Below are 22,224 nucleotides of genomic sequence, written 5' to 3'. Positions count from 1 at the left end.
CCAGAGCTATCAGTATCCAGGCCGCACAGTCGCTATGAAGTATCCGGAAGTGAAGGGAGACAAGCTAGGTGAGATGAGCCGATCTCTGCTGGGATCTCTCAGCTTACTGCGACTCAGGCTGGTGGCGGCGGTCACGTGATGGGCGTGTCATCAAGGTCCTGTGTCTGTATAGACAGGAAATATGTGTACCTGTAGAGTGACATTCCACGCTGTTTATAGCGATTATTCCGCTCCGCTACCTAATGATCAACCTGGCCTGACCATGATGATGGAGAGAACATTGATTACAGTGTAGCAGACAGAGGAGCAAAGCAAAGAGACGTTTGTCAGCTGATGTTAATATGAATCTGTTCTCCGCCTACTGATTAACCATTTGTTGTCCGGAGCAATTTTTACACTCACATGATAAAATCTGAATTTCTGTCTAGAAAACAACTTCGGATCCCAAAAGAATTATATATTTTCTGAAAGCAGAGGCCCTGTTGAATAAAAAGATGCTAGTTGCAATTGTTTTATGTCCCACTGTATTTGCACAAATGTTTATCAAACAAGTATTTTTAGGATAAAGTACACTGAAATGAAACACAGTGCACAATATAATGCCCGATTTGTTGGTAAAATATAAGAGATGGGGTCATGCCGGGTAAATAGATACATACGTCCGTAAAACTGCAAAAAACGTTAATAACCATAATTTCCCAAAGGCTGCGCTTTAAACGCTTTTACGGCTCATCAGTTTAGTGTTAACAGTGATTAATGGATCTCGAATTATTGCTCGCACTCCGACACTCACGACGATATGTAACAGGTGTGGCGCAATTTTCACTTTTGCACGTAGGCGCATCAGACGCATGTTTGCGTTGCATGTGCTTGCAGGTGGTGGACAGGGGACTTTAAAACAATATTTTTTTGCATTTTTTATGTGTTACTTTGATTTGTAAAAATTTGTTAACACTCAACTTTATTGCTATCACATAGAGGGCTAACAAGAATGCCCCCTTTATATGACCTGGCCACCCACAGGAACACTTTACCCACATTACCATGGGTCAATTCTTGCAGGAATGCATAGATACATTTTAACATGTTTTAGGCCCAGGTTCAATATCAAAAAGATAGATGAAGAGGCTTATTTATGTACATTTACCAGAAGGCTGTATTTGAAGTCTTCCAATAGAGTCTTGTCCATGTTTGGAGTTTAAAGAACTCGGGGAGCAGTGCAGGGGAGCCGTTTAAGTGCTCGATTTCATCAAGGGTATAAAATAACATAGGTATACTAACCTGAAACCTCACAGCCGGCTGGCTCTTAGACTGATCCATGCAGCCTCTCTTCCCCTCCTCTTCATCGGTAAGGTCCTGTGAATCATCATGTTCTATACACTGTGTATAAGACATGAGGACACAGAGGGACATACTATCGCTGCAGCAGAGGAGGGAGCGCTGTCACAGCCAGCCAGCTGCGAGGTTCAGGTGATTTTTATTTTCATTTTTGCACCTAGATGAAAATGGGCACTTAACCCTTTGCCATGCGGGGGTAGCCCCACTGCAAGGGTTAAGAATAATTTTCCCCAAAGTTCTTCATTAATCATCAGCCATACTGCGTTGGAGTTTACACAGGACTTTCTCTCCTCACTCTTGCTGGTGAACATGGCAGTGAGGAAGTGAAAGGAAGGTGATGATGAGCAGCAACGGAAAGGGGATAGTGGAGGGCAGGCAATTAAAGTGGAACTTAAAGGGGTTCTAAACTTTAAACAGCCCCGATGCTGGCGACGTACACTGTACGTCATCAGTCACGAAGGGGTTAAAATCATTTTAACCCCTTCGTGACTGACAAGGGGTTAAAATCAGGAACTGCTCGTACGGCCGCAAAGGATCTTGGGGCGGGCGCATGCGCAGTTCCGATTCTCGGCCGGGAGACGAGCAGAGACGCAAGATAAGTCTATGGACACGTGCACCCGCCTGCAGATACCGCTGGATCGGAGAGTCAGCGCTGGATCGGAGTGACGTCACACCGCTGGAGGGACACATGAAAACATGGGGAAAGAAGAGGAAGATCGGAAAAAGAGACATCATTTAAGGTAAGTGTTAACATTTACATGGGGGGGAGGGAAAACATTTTTTGCCTTTTATAAATTGCTGGCAGCATTTTATGGCAGAATAAACTCTGGATGTCACTTCTTCCATAAATGCTTCTCCCTGTCTGCTAACATTTTTATGTAAGTGTACACTAAGCTGTGCATGTGTAACCCATGTAAAGTCTCCGCACAATTTTGCGCCAGGATGAAGCAGCTCCCATGTGCATGCTTTGCCAATCAAAATGGCTGAAGACGTCGATCCTGAAAGAAGACCGGGAAAAAAAAAAAAACATTTCTGGCCGCTTTGTTTTGTTGTAAACATAGTATCCATGGATTCCAGTGCATATTGGCACAATATGGAAAAAGCTCCTTGGAGCCCCAAAATGTCTTTTTGGGGCAAAAGACTCTGCTGTTCCTCAACAGATTGTAAGTACATGGAACTTTAAAATATAGCTAATGCTCTGGATAGAGTAGGGAATGGTTACAACTCCTGTCAGAGTTTCTTGCCATCTGTGACCCATTGAGGAAAACTGCCTTCACTTCCTGTTCCATGGACGCAACAGAAAGCTAGAAGAAATCTCTCTAAAGTAAGGAATAAATCTTCATAGATCACTGTCCATTATCCCAATCCTAAATCTACCTTATAGTCTACCTATACTCAGTGTATTTCTACTTTTACAGCCACATTGGGATAACACCTATTTTATATTTGTTACATGTTCCCCTTCACATCGCATAAGCTAAAAAAATGCATCTTGCAGTTTAAATTGCTTTTTACTTGCTAAAATTTCTACTTGGATTCTTCTGGTAGGAGGGCCTGGTGTTAACCCTGTCTATACTGTGCTGGGTCATTTCATTATCATTTAAAGTACATCTGAACACTGCCTAATAAAGGGTTTAAAAAAAAAAATAAACCCTGGTTTCTGTAATGTATGTTAATGAGAGAAAAACATTCAAAATATTTAAATATTCCTCTCTCCAGTCTTTCTATAGGGATAAAGGACTATGACGGAGCTCAGAAAATCAGAAAAACTTGAATTCAGCCATGTTGCCTGCTGCAACAAAACATATAAAAAGGGATTTTTCGATATACTGTGTGAACAAGAACATATAACAAACATATAGAGGGGTTTTCTCAAAATTGACTGCAAAATTAGAAATACACTTTAAACAGACGTGAAGAAACTGACATTTTTTTTGGTGTGTGCCACTCTTTGTTTAGGTCTCATTTACACATGCCAGGCATCGTTTTTTTTAGAAAGCAGCAGTGTGCAGGCATCAGGAGGTGGCAGTATTGCCGCTTCCTGAATGCTTTTTTTTGTTTTTTCCCGATCCCAAATGGATTTTGCATTGCAATACCATGCTGCAACAACATGCCAAGAACTTGGTATGCAGTTGCAGTCACTCAGCATCACCTACTGTTTACATTAAAAGGCTGGCAGGCTGCCAAGTCCCTGGTGCCGGAAAAAATAAGGGGAAGCTGTGATTCAACTGTCTCTGTTTGAAGAATTTCTCTGCAATACCTGCAGCAAAATGGAGCAAATTGGGCCCCTTTTGCAGCACTTACTGTCATTACTTTTGCACGATATTCTAATTATTCGAGTTTCACCTGTAAACACAGCAGACGCTTGTAAACTGTTAGAAACTAACAGAAACCTGACTTTAAAGTCTCTGTTATGATTTTTCTGAATAAATGACTACTTGAATCTAGAGAGGTCAATGATTCCTTGTTTGAAAGCTCTTTTACAGCTTGTTAGGAATATGTTAAAACCCTAATGTTCATAATATGGGAGTGCACTTTGAAGTGGAAAACCAGGCAACAGCTAAGTTCACAGGTGATCTTAATATACGCAGTTTGAACCTGCTAAATGATTTGCAATTCTGGTTGGCCATGTTTGTGATTCCTATACTTCTGCCACACTTCATAGCAACATTCACTTTAGTGTTTCCTGTGTTAGCCTCACAATCATTTTGCCCAACCATCTTGGATCCTGTGGGACTCTCCTGGGATTTAAAACAAATATCAGTGTCCTGTGGATCTGGGATGTGTGCCAGAGTGCTTGTCTATGGGACACATCCCAGATCCATGGTGGAGAGATCTCTGCTGGCAGAGTGATCGGCTCGACAGCTACATAGTTCTGGTGGTGATGTCATGGACATCAGCCTGCCCTCAGAACACTGAGGCCCATCTGTAACCTTTGCAATTCGGCAAACAGCTAAAAGCAGCGACTATACTATTCACTTTTTTCTATAAAATGAACGTGATCAGGTGTGCAGAGGTACTCCAGCACATTGTAAAATCTGTGTGTGCAACAGAAAACATTGCAAAAGTGTATCTCTCCCCAGATAATACTTCCTTGCCCTGCTCATTGATAAACTGTGGCAGTGTTTTAATGTGGCCCTGTGCAAAACATAGCTATCTCACTCCAGCTCTCCTCCCAGGTTCCCTTTATAAGAGGGAACATTTTTATTTATTGCACTAAATCAGAAGTATAATCTTTTTTATACATTACACAACATATACTGTATACACAAAATTGAATATTGTGTTTTGAGGTATATATAAGATGTCAATTAGAAAAGTCATCTGATTTACTTCATATTCTTTTGTTATTTTATCTCATGATAATATTTGCATCAAAAAGTTCAGTTCAGAAAAATAAATACTGTTATTTGTTGCCTCTTTTTCCCATGTATCATTCTTTATTTCTGCCTGCCAGATTTCCTTATTTTGGTCTACGCAAGAGAGGTAATGCATTTAGGAGGCTGTATGAAGACTCCTGAAAGTGACTGGCCTCCTTTAGTTGCATGGATAGTTACTTGTGCGCAGTCTTTATATAAGATTTCTATAATTCACTGTTATTTGTGCAACCTCATTGTTCTTTCTGCTGCCTTACTGATTCACTCAAAGATGGAAACCTTGATGGATTCCCCGAGTTCAGTAAGTTATCATTTATAGTACTGCACGCTTCAAAAGGTTCAATAATCCAAATTCCAAGTTTTGGAAATGTCAGAGTTCATCCTTTTGTTGCATTGCATTTGGCATCTCAGCTGTGAAGTCCGTTCTTATTGTGTAGGTCCTATTGGATTTTTGTCTTTGTAGCTCTTTTCTCATAAGTCCTTGGTTCTGTAGATAACCCAGCTGGCAGAAGGCAGGGGTTTTCCCATGCAAGAAAGAATTAGCAAAGCATGAATCTACAAATGAAAAAGAAAGTTAAGTCAAAACTATGGATACACCTGATAGAACTTCTTCTACAACAAAAAGTCCAACACAGTAAGACCAGGCATTCACAGGATTTAGAAATCTCTAACAGAAAGCCTAACCTCCTAACATTTATAATCGATTATGTCGATTATGTCGATTAGTTGTTGCAGCCCTAATCTGTTCATCCGAGCCATTAACTAAACTTAAGTCCATTCCTGACTAACAGAGCAACCCGTAATGGGTTCCCCACAACAAACAGGCAGCTTTTGTTCTTTTTTAGCATTTTGTCAGGCAGTCAGCCTTTTCATCCAGCCACAGGTTTTTCTTACAGCAGAGACAGCAAAAGAGCATCAGTCAAATATAAAAATGACTTTGTTTCCTGCAGATCAGAGACAAACCATGAAGCACCTCACCATTTCTTGTTAGAAACGTAATGGATACATATACATTGTCTACAAACCTGCCAGCCATTGCATCACAATATATATTTTAGTTGAGTGATTTTTGGCACAGCATAATGGTGTGCATTACTGTGCGATTAAACAACATTTTAACTGGACATTATATGCTGAAGTGTGCAATCTCATTAAAATTAATCATGGTAGGGAGAGAATTCAATTTGGCCATGGGCCAGTTTAGAGAGGGGTTACAACCCGTCAGGTTTTTACTGCTGTTGTGGCTATGAGACAGGAAGTGAAATCTTCATAATCGGACACAGATGGAAAAAAATAAATAGGAGTTACAACCCTACCTTACTCTCTCCAAAATGAAGAAGGTTTTGGCTTTTGTTCGACCTTAAATAGGGGATGCAGTCACGTGATGCATCATGTGACACCCTGGGTAAAACTCTGAAGAGTCCACATCCATGCAACATTGAGGAGGTGCTCTGCTCTTCAAGATGGTAACACATGACTTGTTCTGCAAAGCACTCAATGGATGTGACACAGGGAGATACTATACTGTTTCTCAGCCTCTGTGGGTGAGAGGATTGAGACACTGGTGTCACTGTAGGGTTCTACCCACACACAATGGTAGTGTGGTACAGCACAACAATTAAGGGTACGTAATGCTAAAAATCAGGAATGCACCGACACCAATACTAGCCCAAATGCTCCGATGCTGGAACTTCCAGTGCCGCGAGGGAGCATGGAGCCGGCTTCCCGGGCCAATCAGGAAGCTCGGCACTCAATCATGGCCCGCCTCCTGACCCACCTCCTGGCTTCCTTCACTTGTTGCTAGCAGCTGACTTCCTGCTCAATCAGGAAGCCAGGTCACACGTCATGACCCGCCTCCCCGCTTCCTGATTGGCTAGGTAGCTGGCTTCACTTGTTGCTAGGCAGCCTGGTTTCTTGACCAATCAGGAACCCGGGAGGTGGTTCATGATGTGCCACCCGGCTTCCTGATTGGTCAGGAAACCAGGCTGCCTCGGTACGTGAAGCCGGTGTTCTCTCGATAGAACACTGGCTTCCCAGGCAATTGGGAAGGCAGGTGGCGGGATAAGCTGGGCCAATGGTACCCTGGGATGCCAGTATTGGTATTCGGTATCGGTGCCGAAAAACGGTGCATCCCTACTAGAAATGAAAAAAAAAATCCTTTTGCCTTGCCTATCAATTTCAAATTTGTGAGATATATGACAATGGAAAATGGCGTGTGTGTTAGAGCCAACAAGTAATTAGAGTAGAGTAAAAAGTTAAATGATTACAACATTCTAGTACTGTGAGTTTTTGTTAAGGATTGCCTTCAAAACAGAAAGAATTTATGTCATCACTTTCCAAAATCCACACAATGAAGGGTTTCTTTTTTCTGTAAAGACAACCAGCAGATCCATGCTAATATTTCCTTTAGGCAGAAGCCTACATTTTAGAGGCATTTATTTCATTTTGCATGCAGCTGTTTTAGTCCTTTTGGCCATAATCCTTGCACGTCTGTTTTATACCTGTGCCATAAATAAATAACTCTGGTAAAATAAGTTCTAATTTACACACCATATTGGGTATGTAAATTATCACTAAAAAGCTGTTATGTATGGAGAGCTGCTGCAAAGTATAAAAATCTTACCTTGCAGCATGAATGCTCCTACACATAACGCTGGACGCTGCAGGGAGTAACGTTAGTGACTTAAGGAGAACTATGGGGTTAGGGCTTTCCCCCATAGTTCTGCTAAGGGTAATGGTAGGACACAGGCTAGAGTCCTCCCGTCACCCAAAGCTCAGTATACCGCGAGCTACAGCTCACGGTATACAGAGATGCTGCAGCTGAAACGGATCCCGACAATTCTGTCTGGATCCACCCAGCTGCGTGACAGCTGGCTCTGCCTATCTAGAGGCAGAGCCAGCTGTACCCGCCCCCTCCCCCGTCCATTCCACCAGTCAGCACTGGAGGATCGGGCAGGGGCGGGGGGAATCCAGTCCCTCCCCTGTCACGGCAGAGAGCCGTGACAGGATCAAGAAGTGAGCGAACGCCGGTATGTGTTCGCTCACTTCCCGATCTACTGAGCCGACCTGTGACAGTTTTATTGTCACAGGTCGGCTAGAACTATGAGGATGAGTGAAAATCACTCACCTCATAGTTCTCCTTTAAGCAGTGGAGTGCTCCAGTCATATCCCCGCCCCTCCTCACTACTTGTCCATTCACAATATGTGACATTCTGTGACTGGAGGACGAGAGGAGGGGGCAACAATGTACTATCAAGCAAAACAGAAGACAAACGCACTCAACAATACGTCACCAGCTTTACAGCAAGGTGCACACGGAATGGGTTTTAAACAGTAAAACAGCAAAAGGTTTTCCTGGCACACTCACAAGCTAGCATGTAAAAAAACTTGTCTCACACTAAGGTTAAAAACAGAGGTTTGGATACACGTCTTCTGCAGAAAATGTGAAAGCCGCCAAGGCACCTCTTATAGTGCTGTCCTAACTCTAAACGATCAGAGTCTCCATCTTGGACCACATGGGGCAGAAGATAAGGGATCCCGACCATTCCGTGTGCACCTTGCTGTAAAGCTGGTAACGAATTGATGAGTGTGTTTGCCATCTGTTTTGCTTGACTGATTTGGTGCAGTGATGCATGGGGGGTCTCAGCTGCCATTGGGATTTGCGGGATCCCTTGTGCGTCTCTGTGCCTTTAAGGGGGGTTGGGCTTCCTCCTGACAAACCTGCACCCAATTTTATCTTCTGCCCCATGTGCTCCAAGATGGAGACTCTGATAGTTTAGAGTTAGGACCGCACTATAAGAGGTGCCTTTCACCTCTTATAGTGCGGCTTTCACATTTTCTGCAGAAGACGTGTATCCAAACCTCTGTTTTTAACCTTAGTGTGAGACAAGTTTTTTTACATGCTAGCTTGTGAGTGTGCCAGGAAAACTTTTTGCTGTTTTAACAATGTAACATCATCTCCCCTCCTACAAAACACAGAACGCCTTGTATTCTTTGAGCAAAATAAAAGGCATTTTGTGATTGGGCAAGTAGTGAGGAGGGGCAGGGATGTGACTGGAGCGCATCCCTCACTCCCCGCAGTGCCCAGAAGCTCAGCGTTATGTGTAGGAGATGTGTGCTGCAAGGTAAGATCTTTATGCTTTGTAGCAGCCATGCACACATAACATACAACTTTTTAGTGATAATTTACACACCCGGTTCAGTGTGTAAATGTTTTTTTTTTTAGCGGTTTTAACACCCCCTTGCCGTCTGTGTGAATGAGCCATAATGAGAAACAAGCCTCTTGTTTTTTTTTAAATCTGTAGTGAAGACAATTAATTACCCTCCTACTAAAGGAGGAAAAAAGCCTTTACTAAATAGGAATCCAGAATATTTTTAGAGTTTGGAAACATTTTTACTGCTGCACACTTACAGCTTCCCATACATTCCTTATACAGACCTGCAAAGAAAGCTCTCAGGTCTGTTTGTAGACAGTTTTCAAGAAAACGCCGAAGTGGTAACACATGAGCATTAGGTGCAGTCCAGTCTGTAAGAAAATCCTCAACCACATGGTGAATCTTTTCAGGGCGTGGTAAAGACCACTTTTCTGGACGTGCCTCCATTTGCTCCTCTGTAGTGTAAAAGATATGTAGGAACATGTCACAAACCAATAAAATACATATTTAGCTTTATCAACATAAACTAAAACGAAACCTTTTGGAGAATGCCATAAATATTATAACACACTTAATAAACTATTAGCATTTTTTATGTTGTGTACAAAAAATGATACATTTATAAACACATAATGAACCCTACATACTGTATGTTTAACATTTATAGCAGGCCCCGTTCTATAGCAAATATATATTTATTTCTATACAGATTAATATCCAGCTGTAAATTTGGAAGAGCCACATTGTTATAAACCTTCAATACCATGTATACAAAAAGGTTACAAAAATCCCAGCAAGTATAAATAAATTGCATCAACCATTGATGTTCCACTTGCTACAAAATTATCAATTATCAAAAGTCAATGGACAGAAGGTAATCCAACTGATATGCAAATGGTAGTAAGTTGGGATCATTCATAAGAATGTACCGATAGGTTAACATATACATCGCCCAAATGAATAAATCTCAGGTGAATCCCTTATCTCATACGTCAGCCACTCAGAACACAGATGATCTTAGTGTTGTTGCTCCAGCGTGTCACCATATATGAAGCTCAATACTCCCTCAGGTAATGAATACTTGATTAATACAGTACACTTCAAATATCTAACAAAGAGCTATGCCTCGTCTCCATAGATGCATCCCCAAGTCACTAGGCTATATATAAATGTTCACAAGATAGGAGTGCGCACAGGGTGTGCCTGGGCACACCCTTATTACGGAAACTGCAACCGCAGGAGACGGGTTTTTAACCAGCAAAAAAAAAAAAGAAAAGAAGAATTTTTTTTTTTGCCTATGGCATGATGTGCATTAAAAAGCTGTCGGTTGGTTGGTGCACACTAAAAATTTATTTGTTTAAATTTTGCTGCCAGCCGGCGGCTAGATTGCGCGGTCAGCAGCAGAATGTAAATAATGTGGAGAAATAGCCAGCCTGCTATTGGCTGTTTCAAATTGCAGTAGCAGGCTGGCTATTGTGCCCGCCCACTGAGCAGAGGAGTGGACCTGAGAAATAACTTTCTCTCAGGTCCGCTCCTCTGCTCAGTAGGTGGGGTTACAATATAATAATTTTAAATAGTCAATAGCAGGCTGGCTATTGAAACCCCACCCACCAAGCAGAGGATCGGACCAGAGAGAGAACTTTCTCTCCCCGGCCGCTGTTCTGCTTGGTGGGCAGGGTTTTAATAGCCAGCCTACTATTGGCCATATCAAATTGCAATAGCAGGCTGGCTATTGTTTCCACCCATTGAGCAGAGGAGCGAACCTGAGAGAGAACATTTTCTCTGAGGGCTGCTCTTCAGCTCAGTGGGCAGGGCTTCAATAGCCAGCCTGCTGGCTATTGCTCCCGGCTACTTCCATTCACCTGTCGGCTGTGGAAGCTAGCCGGCAGGTGAATGGGGCTGCGGGGGGAAGCGGGGCGCTGCGGGGATGGTTGCTTGAGAGTTACTATTAACTCTTAAGCAATCAGAGTGGGTGCTGCATAACTGTGAATTTACTGTATTTTGGACCCCTGTGTGAAAAAGAACATGAAAAGTGCACACATACTTACAAAAATTGCATTCCATGTCCTCAGGTTTTAAGTTAACAGAAACTAAATAAAATTTACAAATCACAAAAAAAGCTCTCATTACCTGTTGGCAGTTGTTTGTAATAATAAATCACAGGATGAAGAAAGTTGGAACGCCATGCTGCTTTTGCATCTCCAATAGCGCGATTATAATAAAATACATCCTTGTCTGCTCCTGAAAAATTCTTTCCATATTCCATTATAAGGACAAAAAATCCTGTGCTGTATACTTTCCTGCCAGTGCTTTTCTCTAACAAAGGAAGAATGCCTACTGGCACTTCCTCTAAATATTCAAATGTGCTGGCATCCCTGGAAATCAAAAGAAATAAATTATGATTGTTTGCATGCAGTTACTATATAAAATGACACAGAAAAAAAGTAGTTTTGTAATAACAGTTCATTTCCTTTCTTAGAGCCCATTGACGGGGGCATTGCACATTCTATTCAAGAACCATGGGTTATAGTGCTGTCTACAGGAGGATCATACACTAGGCACAATAAAATGGAGACAACCCCTAAGGGCTATAACCTCTCCAATAACATGCATGCCTATGTTGTAACAAGCAGTATCCTAACACCAAAACAACTAAAGGAGAGGGACCTATGTTTCTCAATGGGCTCTGCAAAAGGGACTTCTCATTGCATTTCTCTATCACTCATTGAGGGATTCTATGAACCATGAACCATGGGACATCCAAAAGTGGGCAAAACCACAACAAAATTAATATGCGAACCAAAGCCCAAAAACAACTCACAGAGCTACCTGCAAGACCTTGCATCAACACCAGAGTCGCCAAGAAAAGAGCATTAGGCCCAGCTGAAACTCCCTCTTCAGAGACGGGGGTGATTTGTCCCATGGCAAGAGAATATTAGGCTGGGCAAATGACAACATCAAGAGGACAAGAGAACACCATCAAACCCAGAACTTTCATGCAACTCTGCAGATTGCTGGTGCACCTGAGAGAGGTTTGTCCAACTTCTTCCCGGGCAAGAAAATACTGGCATGAGAGGTGTCCAGGACAACATCCAATATTCCAAAGGGATCAAAATCCAACCGAATATCTCCAAAGCCTGAAGAGTGATGCTCACATTAGATGCCAGTTCTAGTGTCGACTGCTCTTGCGGAAGCAAGTCCGCCACTTAACCAATGCTTGCAATGCAAGGGTTAAGACTGGAGCCAGCACCCTGATAAAATCTATCTGTGCCAAAAAGAGGCCAAAGTCAAGAGCCACAAAGTCATAATGATCTCCCATGATTTAAAGGAACTTCTGATGAGCGGGGGAAAAATGGGGACGTGAAGATATGCATTTTGAATATCTATGGATTCCAAGAAGTCTTCTTGGTATTTGACTGGGCAGACTTCATCCTGAACGTCTGGAGACGCACAAAGGCTTTGAATGCTTTTAAGTCCAGAATAGGGCTTTCAGTTTTGGAACTGTAAAAAATCCTTACAAAAACCACTGAGCCTTTCCACAGGATTGCCTGGCACAATAACGCCCTTTGAGAACAGCCCCTAAATGGGCTACATAGAGGCCCTGCAAATGCTCGGGGGACACCTAAGCACCTCCTTCCTCCACCTCCATTCATTAAACAACCAGATGTTTGCAAAGGCTGATAAGCTTCCCTCCACACTTTAGGTTACAAGTGGGGATAAACACGCAGAGGAAGGCTTGTCTGCAGACTTAGAGCCCTTTCCCTGCTGGTCTCTCAGCCTGGCGATAGCAGCATAAATGCCCCCCTGTCCTTTAGAATCGGATCTGGACATGCTGGTTATTATTGAGCCTGAAAATGGGGCCCCCTTTGGAGTTAAAGGAGAACTATGAGGTGAGTGCTTTTCACTCACCTCATAGTTCTAGCCGACCTGTGATAATGAGACCGTAAACAGGTCGGCTCAGTAGATCGGGGAGGTGAGCAAACACATACCGGCGTTCGCTCACCTCTCGATCCTGTCACGGCTCTCTGCCGTGACAGGGGAGGGGCTGGATTCCCCCCGCTCCGATCCGCCAGCGCTGACTGGCGGAACGGACGGTGGAGGGTACAGCTGGCTCTGCCTTTAGATAGGCAGAGCCAGCTGTCAGTCACGCAGCTGGGCGGATCCCGGCACAGTTGTCGGGATCCGCTTCAGCGTCTCAGTATACCGCGAGCAGCTGCTCGCGGTATACTGCGGCGTCTCAGTATACCGCGAGCTACAGCTCGCGGTATACTGAGCCTAGGGTGTCGGGAGGACGCTAGTTTGTGTCCTCCCGTTACCCTAAGGAGAACTATGGGGAAAAGACTTAACCCCATAGTTCTCCTTTAATATCGGAATCTGAGTTTCTTCCTTCACTTGCTGAGAAACATGTTCAGTCGCTAACACTAAATTCTAAGCAAAAAGGTTGTTTCTCCTCAATCAGGCAGTCTGCGACCATTATAATTGCAGTTTTAAAACCTGCTCCCACACTTAGGAAAGTGTCTGGCCCTGGCTCTTACAAGACCAAGCACTTTGCTATGTTAGGGACTGAGAGTCGCCCTGGGAATACGGCAGGGTATTTATGCACAAGGCCCGCTGAGGGCTTTTTGCAAAGTCAGAAGCAACTCTATCCGTTCCAAATGATCCCTTTCTGTAAAAAGTCTCCAATAAAATGGTCACTGGAACTCCAGGGAGTCCAGACATCCACTCAGTCCCAGACACACATAGAGAGGAGGGGATCCCTTAACTATAAAGTTCTTTCTGCACAGCATACACACCTATTAAGTCTTAAAAGACAGTTAGGCAAAGCAACCGCCACAGGTCTGGATTTGGAGAGAACCCTTCGGGGGAACCCATAGTGAGAAAATTACTGACTTGACACATACAGCAGAGCACTGTGTAGGACACATCCAGATCTGCCACTGCAGGGCTGTCATAGAGAGAACACCAATATACCTAATGAATTGGGAAAACCTGCACTTGGTGGCTGAAGAGACTTCCAGGATTGATATTCAGCCTGTATCTGCCAGCAAACTGAGGCATGCTTTGGTATGGTAGGTGTTATAACCCCTAGGGGCTGGCCTTTAGTTTTTGTGCCTACCGTCCTTAGGCAGCAGTATAACCCATGGTGTTTCACAAGGGCTCCACGTGCAATAAAAAGCATTAGGATCAGCAGATGTTTTGTGAGACATTGTGAGAGTGATAGCTCAGTGTTAGAGATCATTAACTTTTACCAACCAATCAAATTCCATCATGTACTGGTATGACTTTATCACAATGAATTCTGATTGGTTTCACTTAACCAGTTGACATCCGCGGTGTTAAACCCCCTTCCCATCCAGGCCATTTTTCAGTATTCAGCGCTGCGGTTGGCTATGGACCCGCTGATCGCCTATATGTGAAACACCCGGTAACGGGTGTGTTTAATCGTCGGGTCTTTTCTGCCCGTGCGTGCCCGCAAGGGGGCGCGCGCGAGCAGAAGAAAATTGCCGTCTGGAGACGGCAACCCGCAGATGTAGCAGTGCCGTCCGTCCGTTTTTTTACTAGGGGCGGACGGCAAGAGGTTAAGCAATAGTGTATTTTTACATAATAAAAGACCCTTTAGTTTAATATCTGCAGTATTATGGGTGGACATAAAGATATAATGGCAGGAGATGTATGCTCTTTTAAGATAATCCTCATTTGAGTAAAAAAAAACCTAATAAAAAACTTTTCTTTAAATATTTGGTGCTACGGTGCTTTCAGTATTCTCAACAATGGTACTTCCTGGTCTGAATCCCCAAGTTCTCAACCAGATTTATATTGTGACCATTACTATAAACATTGCAACCTGCAGTCATCTTCAATCATATATTCATTGAAAAAAATGTCTTACTCTCCAATAAGAATGAAATCAGCTAAGATTTCAAACATCTGGTAAATACCCGATCCTTCATTCATTCGTTTGGCCAGTAAATTCAGGAGCTGGGAGATGGGATAACAAGTTGCTGGCCATGGGATATTATGGTAACGATTTTCAGTCAACCGATGGACAGATCGAGCTAGAAAAAGAACACGTTTTCATTTTATATTGTTACTATGCTTTTAAATAGTATACTTAGTTGCCTACGTCACCGACACTTAAGTGACCATGCCAAAACGCCAATGCTCAATGCCCATACTCATGTAGCCTGATGCCTTGTTTGTACTTTTTGTACCCTTCTTGTGTTTTGATACTGAATGTTATGGAACCTGTTAAAAATACTAATAAAAACTGATTCAACACTAAATAGTATACTTATGTTGATTGCTTTTGTTATTCATGAATGGTGAATTGATGCAGTAAACTCTATTTGAATGAGCAGACTTTTACCAACCAGTAAATGTAATGCAATGATGTCTGAAAAAACATTTTGATATGTAGGCTGGGTGACAACAGGTGCAGGACATAATAACCTCTTTTCAAAAACAGTATCACATTTATCTCGATAATTATTTGACCTTTCTGTGAATGCTTCTGATTTTACAAAAGGGTGTGCAACATGTTAAAAGGTATATTTTGGTTATACAGGTGAAACTCGAATAATTAGAATATCGTGCAAAGTTCATTTATTTCACTAATGCAACTTAATAGGTGAAACTAATATATGAGATAGACTCATTACATGCAAAGCAAGATAATTCAAGCCGTGATTTGTCATAATTGTGATGATTATGGCTTACAGCTCATGAAAACCCCAAGAACCCCAAATCCACAACCTCAAAAAAGTAGATTATTACATGCAATCAATAAAACAAGGATTGTACATAGAACAATATCGGACCTCTGAAAAGTACAAGCATGCATATGTACTCAGTACTTGGTTTGGGCCCCTTTTGCAGCACTTACTGCAATTACTTTTGCACGATATTCTAATTATTCGAGTTTCACCTGTATAGGTATAGCCTGATGGACTGTCAGCTCATGGCTTCTTAAATGTTGTGTATATGTCAACAGTAAGATCTTCTTGTCATGATATTCAGACTTTGTTTGTGTCTCCCACCTGTCCTACCCACCTCTGCATGCTCCAGAACCTTTTGTTGCATTCTCCATCATATAAAAAAAAAAAAAAAATGAAGCAGGAAAGTGGAAACCCCTCAAATTGGCCACAGGAAATGTGCAGAACCTGGCACAATACAGTCCCTCGAGAGATATAAATGATCAGTTGGATTAACTCTCCAGCATTTATAACAATATTAGTTTTCAGCAGATTGACCCTTATAAAAAAAAGTATATATATGTTTATGCAGTATGTGTGTGTCATTATATATATATATATATAGACACACACATATTTCTGCCTTTAAAAAAAAAATAAAGGAAATTTTAAATCAATTGTGCGTGAACTTTTAGTGAATTTGTCTTTTAAGAAATCCTCCACCCCCTGATTGTAGCCTGCTGTGTTACTTGCCTTCCTACCTATGGGTGAGCTGTAGTTAGCTGACCTTCAGAATATGGATCACCTATAGGAATGAACCAGCCCACGACACTAAGAAAGGGAGCTCACATGCACAATTTCAGAATAAAAGCGGTGTGGTTCTGAGCAGTGCCACATAGTGAAGATCGCTGGAATGGGGAAGAAGACAAGCATGTTATACGGCAGGCTGCAAGCCGGGGGTGGGTGTAGGGTTTATTAACAAACATGTTTACTAAAAGTGAAGTTGCCCTTTAAGGGCCTGTTCACACAACGTCCGTTTTCTGTGCTGACCTGATCCGTACGCTCCTGCACTAAGAATGCATCCCAATGTATCCCTATCTGTTTTATGGGCTACAGTTCTCACGTGCGCAGTTCGTTCAGGTTACGACAGAAAAATACTGCATGTCACATTTTGTACAGTCAGGAAACGGTCCGGAAACGCAAAACGCATCAAAAACGCACTGCGCTGCAGCTAACATACTGAAAGCATCAAAAACGCGGCAAAACACATAGCACCTCGTCTGCTGATCCGGACCTGAGACTCATGTGAACAGGCCCTAAGGCCTGCCTCTTTTTAAGGCCTGCGAAATGTCACAAACCATGTGCAGTGAGTCGCAAACATTAATATGTCACATGAACATTTAAAAAGAAGACGCCCTAACATAGATACAACAACTCTGTGGTTAGTTAGCATGACATTTCGATCTTTGCGCCTACAAATTTTGTCGCAAACACATTCCTAAATTCCCCCCATTGTCATTTGAAAACACATGTTCCAAGAAGTTACACCTGCAGTGAATGTCTGTTGAATGTCACATTCACTGCTTTATAAATATACCTTTATATGTTTTGATTGAAGAAAGCTGTAAAAAAAAAACAAAAAAAAAACAACAACAAAGCTGATTTACTCACCAGTATAACGAAAACCATGGATGAATCCACCAGCAGATTTGCGGAAGTCAATGCCATGGCTGGCAGCACCCACCACAAACAAACCTGGAGTATGTTTAGCTTCATAGTTCGCATTCAACAAGGGATATTTTTTCTTTAGGCTAACACCTGACTTTAGTCTAATACACCTGAAAATAAGATACAACATTCTAGAATTTAAACATAAGCTGACAAAAATGATTTGTAAAGTATAAAACAGACATACTAATAACTGGGAGCAATAAATCATGCTGTGAATGGGTTTCTGGTTTTAATTAACATCATGGAGCCAATATGTTTTCCCTCATGTAATGGCAGACTGTAAACATGTTTTTATGGTTTGTAAAGTGCTACAAAATGTGTTTCCATTATATAAATGAATAGCATAAATAAAATCTGATGAAATATAAATCATTATCTAAGTAAGCTTTTTATAAATCCTTTATTGTAAGCAAAATCTACCTGTAATACCTAACTGTAATGAAATGCACTACAAAGCCTTGAAGGTTGACTAAGTCTGCCAATACACCTTAGAGGACATTGAGATGTGCAGGCACAATCCAACTGCAATCTAAAAGGTGCCCATACACCTTACGATTATCTGCCCCGATTATCGAAAGGTTCAATCAGCGGTAGTTACAAAAAAACACCTGGACGACTTGCGGTAATTGACCGCAATTATTTTCGTTTGCGCATGCGCACTGTTAATCGTACGACTTTTGACGGACGGAAACGCCACAAAACATGCGAACATCGTACGATCGACCAAAGTTTTCAAACATGCTTGACCGTCAAAAGTCGTACGATTGTACAGTACTATCGGTTGGGCACTCTATTCACGCATTACGATTGTCGTACGATCGCATCGTACGATTATTGTAAGGTGTATGGGCACCTTAAGTCTGCAAAGTGTGTGTGTGTGTGGGGGGAGGGGACCTCTCCTAAACCTTTGCTAATACTAATGCCACTAACTTCATCAGCAAAGCATACCTGTTGGCGGGACTATATGAAAGGTCTGGAAAACATTGCCATATGGTTACATCCTTCCTCTGCCAATAATACCAGACTTATTAACTACTGCCACTATTTGTTCTTCTAACCTGGAGTTATTCAAATAAAGGACTTTTCTAATTTATCTAACCGGTTAGTGTAATCAATGGTATGAGGGGTACTGTTTTGAATCTAAAAATTACCTCCAGGTTAGTCTATTAATCATACAACACTCTGCAGTTAGGCAAAAGTTTATATATTGTGGAAATGGGAAAGTCAAAAAATAGCAGTAAACAAGATTTCAAGGAAGTCTACAAATGTATCATCATGGTAAACAGCCTCTAAAATATATTATTTTTCATACCACTCTCTGTACATTTGAGAGACTGTAGTGATATATGAAAATCTCGGAAAGTCAGCATAATTTACTAAATTCAGACAGGGTCTCTAGAATGTTAAGATAAATATTTGATCTCCGACAGCCAAAAACGTGTCAGTTTAGATTAAATACCTAGAAACATATGACTTGAGACATATGAAACAAATGACTTGTAGATATAATATTTTTCAGGTCTTGGGGAGTCCTGCTAAAAATCATTTCAAGGGTTCCTCTGAGAAAGGCTTCAAACTTTGAAATATATTTCTAACTAGTAATAGTTTTATAGTATCCACATAAGTCCGCCGCCCTATGGAAATATTTACTGAGAAAGCAAGAATCCAGCATAGGTAGAAATAGCTCACTGCACGTAATCCTCATCCAAAGCACATGGTATATTAAATGGTGTTTAGCCTGTTGGAAAGCTACATCATACCTACTTTGCGGCTCAGACCATGCTACATTTTTAGAGCCCAATGAAACCCTCTGTTTTAAGAAATATGGGTCTCCTTTTTACTTTTTTTTTAAGTTCCTAAGTGCTGCAACTAGGGTTAAAATACCCTATGCTGCCAGCACATAGAAGAGTCAGACCATGGCTCACTCACACAAAGCAGTGGTCTGCCTCTCCAGCGATCTGACACACTCATGAACCTTGCTCTGATCACTAGCACTCACATTTCTTGAGCAGCACTATTATTTGGAACAGTGTTTGACAGGGTATTTAACCCTTGCTGTAGTACTTAATAGTGAAGAAAAATAAACAAACAAGCCCCGTATTTATTGCAGCGGACTGCTGCACTAAAGTAATAATTAACAAGGGTTCAATTTGGCTTTAAAGACAACAAATTATTGCACCACAAATATGCAAATAGGTTGTCTATGAATGTTTACCATTGTCAATCTACATTAAACAATAGCAAAAAAATATTGTTTACCTTACAATTTATAAAAATACATTAAATACATTCAAATAAATCACATACTATATAACTTCTATGTGCCAGTAAGGTACAGTTCTTATCTATGTGTTGCATTTTTGGTGCAGTTTCCAGGAAATGCATCTTCTATAGAGATTAATGGCACTGCAGGGAAAATAAAATGACAAAGGCACTGCACTAAAAGAAAAATGCAAGCTGGGAATAGGTCCTTAATTTAATTTTCATTTACTCGTACCTCATCACCGCAAATTTGTGGTCTTTGTTTACTTATTGAACACATAGATGGGAATGCTTGTACTTTCTAACCAGTTAAGAACATATGTATGATATTTATATAATATATACACACACAATGATTTTTGTATCATATCCTGCTCTGCATGAATAAAAAGAAGAAAAAAAAAATGATTATTACTTATCAAAAACTGAGAAATCAAATTTCCAACCCAAGCAACGAATGACCCGATCATATGGCTCTCGAGCTGCAAAGTTATCTAAATTATCCTTTGGAAGAACGGTAGAAGGATTAATTGTGTCATTATTTGTAAAGTTATAATCCTTTTTTAGATAATGCTTGTGGGTAACATAGAGTTTTCCAGAACCATCGCGGACTAATGCCAGGTCAGATATATCACCTTCTAAAAGCCCATCCAAGGACTTTAGCTGGTACGTGTCTAAAAGTCCATTGTTGATGGCCCTGCAAAAAAAAACAACAACGAGGAAAGGAATGCATCAAGTCTTTTTGAAAGATTCATTTATCCATGACTGCACCAGAAAAAAATGTCAAGTCATTTCTGTACATTATCATACTGAAACTAGTAAAAGCACTCATTCCTTTACTTAATGACATAATTATTTCACTCACCTTAAATCTCCCACATAGTGTGTAGACCAAGAGAGACGAACTCTTGAGCGACCAAGCATATGTATAAAATTGGTATAGCCCAGGATGTTGTCAGCTGTTTCAAACGCAGAGTTCCCGCGTCCCAGAATAAGAATACTCTGCCCTGTAAAATTGTGAGGGTCTACAGACACAGCCTCATAACCCTCAGTGTATTCTGCACCAGGAAAGTTTACCACATTAGGCAAAGATAAGCCACTGGCCACCAACAAAACACTGAAAGAGGCAGTAAGAAACCAAGAGTTACGCCAACAAAAAAGTAAATGATCCTCAAATACATTAAATACAAGCTGACTGGATGCCATTACTATTCATTAAAATTTTTTCCATCCAGCTTCTTCAAACTTCTGATCGAAGGATGCCAGACAGAAGGGTGGTGACAAGGCCACTCAGGGTGCAAATGTCAGCCATTTCATCAGGAACTGGCCAACCAGATTTAGCCTTCTCTCCCATGCTATGTGTGTATCTGAAGACTCACATTGCATATTCTCATAGTGCTGTCAGCTATAAGTAGAAATGCTCTTAATATCGAAGAGTGCTGCTAATTTTGGGGCTTTTAAGCATAAAATCAAGTGGCTGAAGTCAGTACCCAATGTTATATAATAGAACCTTCGAGATGGGCAGATCGTATGTTTTTTTAATTACCTTACAACCATCGCAAGACAAAAATCTTGAGATGGTTGTAAGGTGTATGGCCAGCTTAACTCATATTAATGACACTAAAAAAGATAATGGAACATTAATGACACACTGATCAAGAATTACATACCTATTTTTTAAATCTATTATCAGTTAAACTAAGTGATATAGCAGAGTACCAATTATAAAAAATCATCTCAAACATTTGACGTTCTAGGCTTTATTTGTTTTAGCTTACTTGCACTCATGTTCTTGTCCTGTTTGATCCAGAAGTAGAAATTGAAGTCCATTCCATGCATCTGGGTTGGTTTTTATCCTGACGTTTTTGACATCTGTTCCATAATGCACATTGATACCCATACTGAAATTTTGTAAATATCTCACCATATCATCCGCATGTGGAAAGAAATCATGTGAGTAATGCCCAAAAAGCAACTGTTCATCTTTGCTCAGCAGAGAATTCCAGTCATGACGAAGGTTAAATTCTTTGTTTTTCCGACCAGTAAATTGTTTGTTTATGCTGATTAATTTACGGTGCCGTGGCAGGTTAATAAAGAAGCTACCAGGTCTTTGTTCTCTTTCAAAGACTACATAATCCCTTCCAGAATCTTCAAGAAACTTTGCAATCTGAAGCCCTCCAGGGCCAGCTCCAAGAACACAGTAATCATAGGAGTATGGCTTTGTGAACACAGATGGAAGGCTTAAAAGAAAAATGATCTGCACGGCCTGCATTCTGCACAACAAAAGATGTAAAGTTACAACATTCAAATAATAGTTGGAAAGATCTTTAAACATTAATGTTATGTACAATAAGACAACAGAAAGTTGATATGAACCATAATATCTCTTAGGTCATGCACTTTCCATGCATTAATACACTCTCAAAAGCATGCAGGTGTGCACCCAGCCTTCATAGAAAATAACGAGGCTTTCAAATTTGTTTTTTTTGTAATTCAACAGTTAAAACAGACAGTTATATTTTATTTTATAATTAATGTAACACTACACTCAGGAGTTAAATCATGCATTCAAGTACCCCATTAATAAAACTGTATCTTATTTGTGTATCACTTGGCTGTAGTTCCTCAAATCATCTCTGAATTCATGCCGACACTGTCCTTCCTTCTGGA

At 41.1% G+C, this 22,224-nt stretch overlaps 1 protein-coding gene across 1 annotated transcript; it reads right to left on the bottom strand.

Moving 5' to 3' along the window:
* Positions 1-5,030: 5,030 nt before the first annotated feature.
* FOXRED2 (FAD dependent oxidoreductase domain containing 2) lies at positions 5,031-21,827 on the bottom strand. Its single transcript, XM_018564707.1, has 8 exons — positions 21,333-21,827; positions 20,420-20,671; positions 19,970-20,251; positions 17,233-17,399; positions 14,760-14,925; positions 11,000-11,244; positions 9,154-9,324; positions 5,031-5,270 (listed from the first exon to the last, which is right to left on the bottom strand). Exons 1-8 carry the CDS (start codon positions 21,824-21,826, stop codon positions 5,086-5,088), a joined length of 1,962 nt encoding a protein of 653 aa, XP_018420209.1. The 5' UTR covers position 21,827; the 3' UTR covers positions 5,031-5,085.
* Positions 21,828-22,224: the final 397 nt, after the last annotated feature.

The sequence above is a fragment of the Nanorana parkeri genome, unplaced genomic scaffold (genome assembly GCF_000935625.1).
Source record: "Nanorana parkeri isolate BGI_ZX_2015 unplaced genomic scaffold, ASM93562v1 scaffold774, whole genome shotgun sequence".
In the NCBI taxonomy this organism is placed as follows: Eukaryota; Metazoa; Chordata; class Amphibia; order Anura; family Dicroglossidae; genus Nanorana; species Nanorana parkeri.
This window is presented reverse-complemented; position numbering and strand designations above follow the sequence as displayed.